The 2,650-nt window shown below is 48.5% G+C and overlaps 1 protein-coding gene across 1 annotated transcript; it reads left to right on the top strand.

Moving 5' to 3' along the window:
- Nucleotides 1-205: 205 nt before the first annotated feature.
- LOC108319870 (uncharacterized) lies at nt 206-2,140 on the top strand. Its single transcript, XM_017551168.1, has 3 exons — nt 206-1,040; nt 1,348-1,598; nt 1,727-2,140. Exons 1-3 carry the CDS (start codon nt 206-208, stop codon nt 2,138-2,140), a joined length of 1,500 nt encoding a protein of 499 aa, XP_017406657.1.
- The last annotated feature ends 510 nt before the right edge of the window (nt 2,141-2,650 follow it).

The following is a 2,650-nucleotide window of genomic DNA, read 5'->3' as shown; positions in this document are numbered from 1 at the left end:
AGGGTCTGGAAGCCACTCGCGCAAACTCTGAAGCGACCCAGAGGCAACTAATGGAGATCATCGCAACCACCAGGGCACACCCGGAGCATCCACTTCCAACGCTACCCACCAGGCTGAGTGGAGCTTGGAGAATTTCCTCCAGCATCACCCTGCAAAATTCAGTGGGAAGTACCTTCCTGACAAGGCCGACCAGTGGCTACGAGACATGGAGCGGATCTACAATGCCAAGAGGTGTCCGGACGACAATCGATTGGCATATACGGAGTATCTACTGACTGGAGAGGCCAGTCATTGGTGGACGAGCATGAAGATGATCTTGACGGACGCTCAAAGTCCCATATCGTGGGAAGTCTTTAGGAGCAAGTTTTATGAGGAGTACTTCCCAGATAGCGTGCGTTTCACCAAGGAAGTGAAATTTCTTCAACTGGTGCAAGGCGGAATGTCCGTTTCTGAATACACAAATAAGTTCAAGCATTTGGTTCGTTTCAATACCATGGCGACTAACGAAGAGTGGAAGTCTCGGAAATTTGAGAATAGGCTGAAGAATGATTTGAAGTTGCTGATATCCAGCCTATGCATTAGTTCGTTTCCTGCAATGGCTGAGAGGGCCAAAGTGTTGGAGAAGAATGTGGCCGAAGTGGAACAGCAGAAGAAGCAGCAACAAGCAGCTAGGGGACCGATTTTGTCTAGACCTAATTTGAATTTGAACTGGACGCCCTACTCTCGTCCAGCATTTCCTTCAAACGCTAATGGATCGCACAATCAATCAGTGGTTGTTGTCGGACAGTCTGGACAGCATGGGTCCGTCAAATGTTTTCAGTGTGGGGGACCTCACTACAAGTCATCATGCCCTCAGTTGGTAGGAGGGAAACATTGCAATCGCTGTAGAAGAAATGGTCACTTGGAGAGCGAGTGTAATATGGGAGGACGAGCGGTAATGAGGCCGCCAAACACTGGCAGAATTCAACATGGAAGGGGTGGACGAGCGCAGGCAGTGGGGCGAGTATACGCAATAACAGGCGCTGAGGCAGCAAGCTCAGGTACAATTATCACCAGAACATGCCTATTATATGGAATGCAATGTTGTGTGTTGTTTGATTCGGGGGCAACACACTCCTTCATCTCGAAGGCGTGCGTTGATAAACTGGGAATAACAGAGAGTGAGATGCAGTTCGACTTGGTGGTGTCAACCCCAGCGGCTGGTGAGGTTAGGACGTCTAGTGTGCGTCAAATGTCCTATAGAGGTTGAGGGGCGTAGATATAAGGTGAACCTCATCTGTCTGCCTCTGAAAGAGTTAGAGGTGATTTTAGGAATGGATTGGTTAGCTACCAATCGCATTCTCATAGATTGTGGTGAGAAGAGGTTAGTTTTTCCTGATGAAGAAGAAGAAGAGTTATCTGTGACGCTCGGTCAACTGAAGGAAGACATCATGGAAGGCGCCAGCTGCTTTCTAATAATGACGCACGAAGATAAGGAGTTTGGAGAATTAAGACATGAACGATCGTCCAGTAGCGAGCTCAATGAAGGACGATCGGTTGTGGATGAATTTCCGGACGTCTTTCCGGATGAAATACCTGGACTTCCTCCCCCTCGCGAGGTAGAGTTCACCATTGATTTAGTTATGACAGTAGGGCCTATTTCTGTTGCACCGTATCGAATGGCACCGACAAAGTTAACTGAACTCAAGAAGCAGATTGAAGACTTGATGGATAAGAAGTTCATCAGGCCGAGCGCATCACCTTGGGAGCGCCTGTTCTCTTGGTGAAGAAGAAGGATGGCAGCTCCCGGCTATGCATTGATTACCGGCAACTAAACAAGCTGACCATCAAGAACAAGTATCCCCTGCCTCGGATTGACGACCTACTGGACCAGCTACATGAAGCAACCATATTCTCGAAGATTGACTTGCAATCGGGGTATCATCAAATTCGAGTTAAGGAAGGGGACATCCAAAAGACTGCTTTTAGGTCACGTTGCGGACACTACGAATACGTAGTGATGCCGTTCGGCGTCACTAACGCACCAACAATCTTCATGGATTACATGAATCGCATTTTCAGGCCATATCTGGACAAGTTCGTGGTTGTTTTCATTGATGACATCCTCATCTACTCCAAGAGCTGTGAAGAGCATGAATAAAACTTGAGGGTAGTGCTGGGCGTCTTGAGAGAAAAGGAGCTGTACGCTAAGTTATCCAAGTCTGAGTTTTGGATGAAGGAAGTGCAGCTCTTGGGGCACGTAGTCTCTGTTGGAGGTATCTCAGTGGATCCGACCAAGGTACGAGCGGTGTTAGAATGGGAGAGTCCGCGTTCGGTCACTGAAGTCCGAAGTTTCGTGGGGCTGGCGGGCTACTATAGACGGTTCATTGAAGGATTTTCTAAAATAGTAGCACCGTTGACACAGCTGACCCGAAAAGATCACCCGTTCGCTTGGACCGATCGGTGTGAATCCAATTTCCAAGAACTGAAGCAGAAGTTGACGAGCGCTCCAGTCTTGATTATTCCTGACACGGCCAAACCATTCGAGGTCTACTGCGATGCTTCTCATCAAGGTTTGGGTTGTGTGCTTATGCAAGAGAAGAGGGTTGTGGCGTACGCTTCTCGGCAGTTGAAGATCCACGAGAACTATCCGACGCACGACTTGGAATTG

Source organism: Vigna angularis, chromosome 2, assembly GCF_016808095.1.
Source record: "Vigna angularis cultivar LongXiaoDou No.4 chromosome 2, ASM1680809v1, whole genome shotgun sequence".
Classification (NCBI taxonomy): Eukaryota; Viridiplantae; Streptophyta; class Magnoliopsida; order Fabales; family Fabaceae; genus Vigna; species Vigna angularis.
Note: the sequence above shows the minus strand (reverse complement) of the source record. Positions and strands in the feature narration are given on the sequence as shown.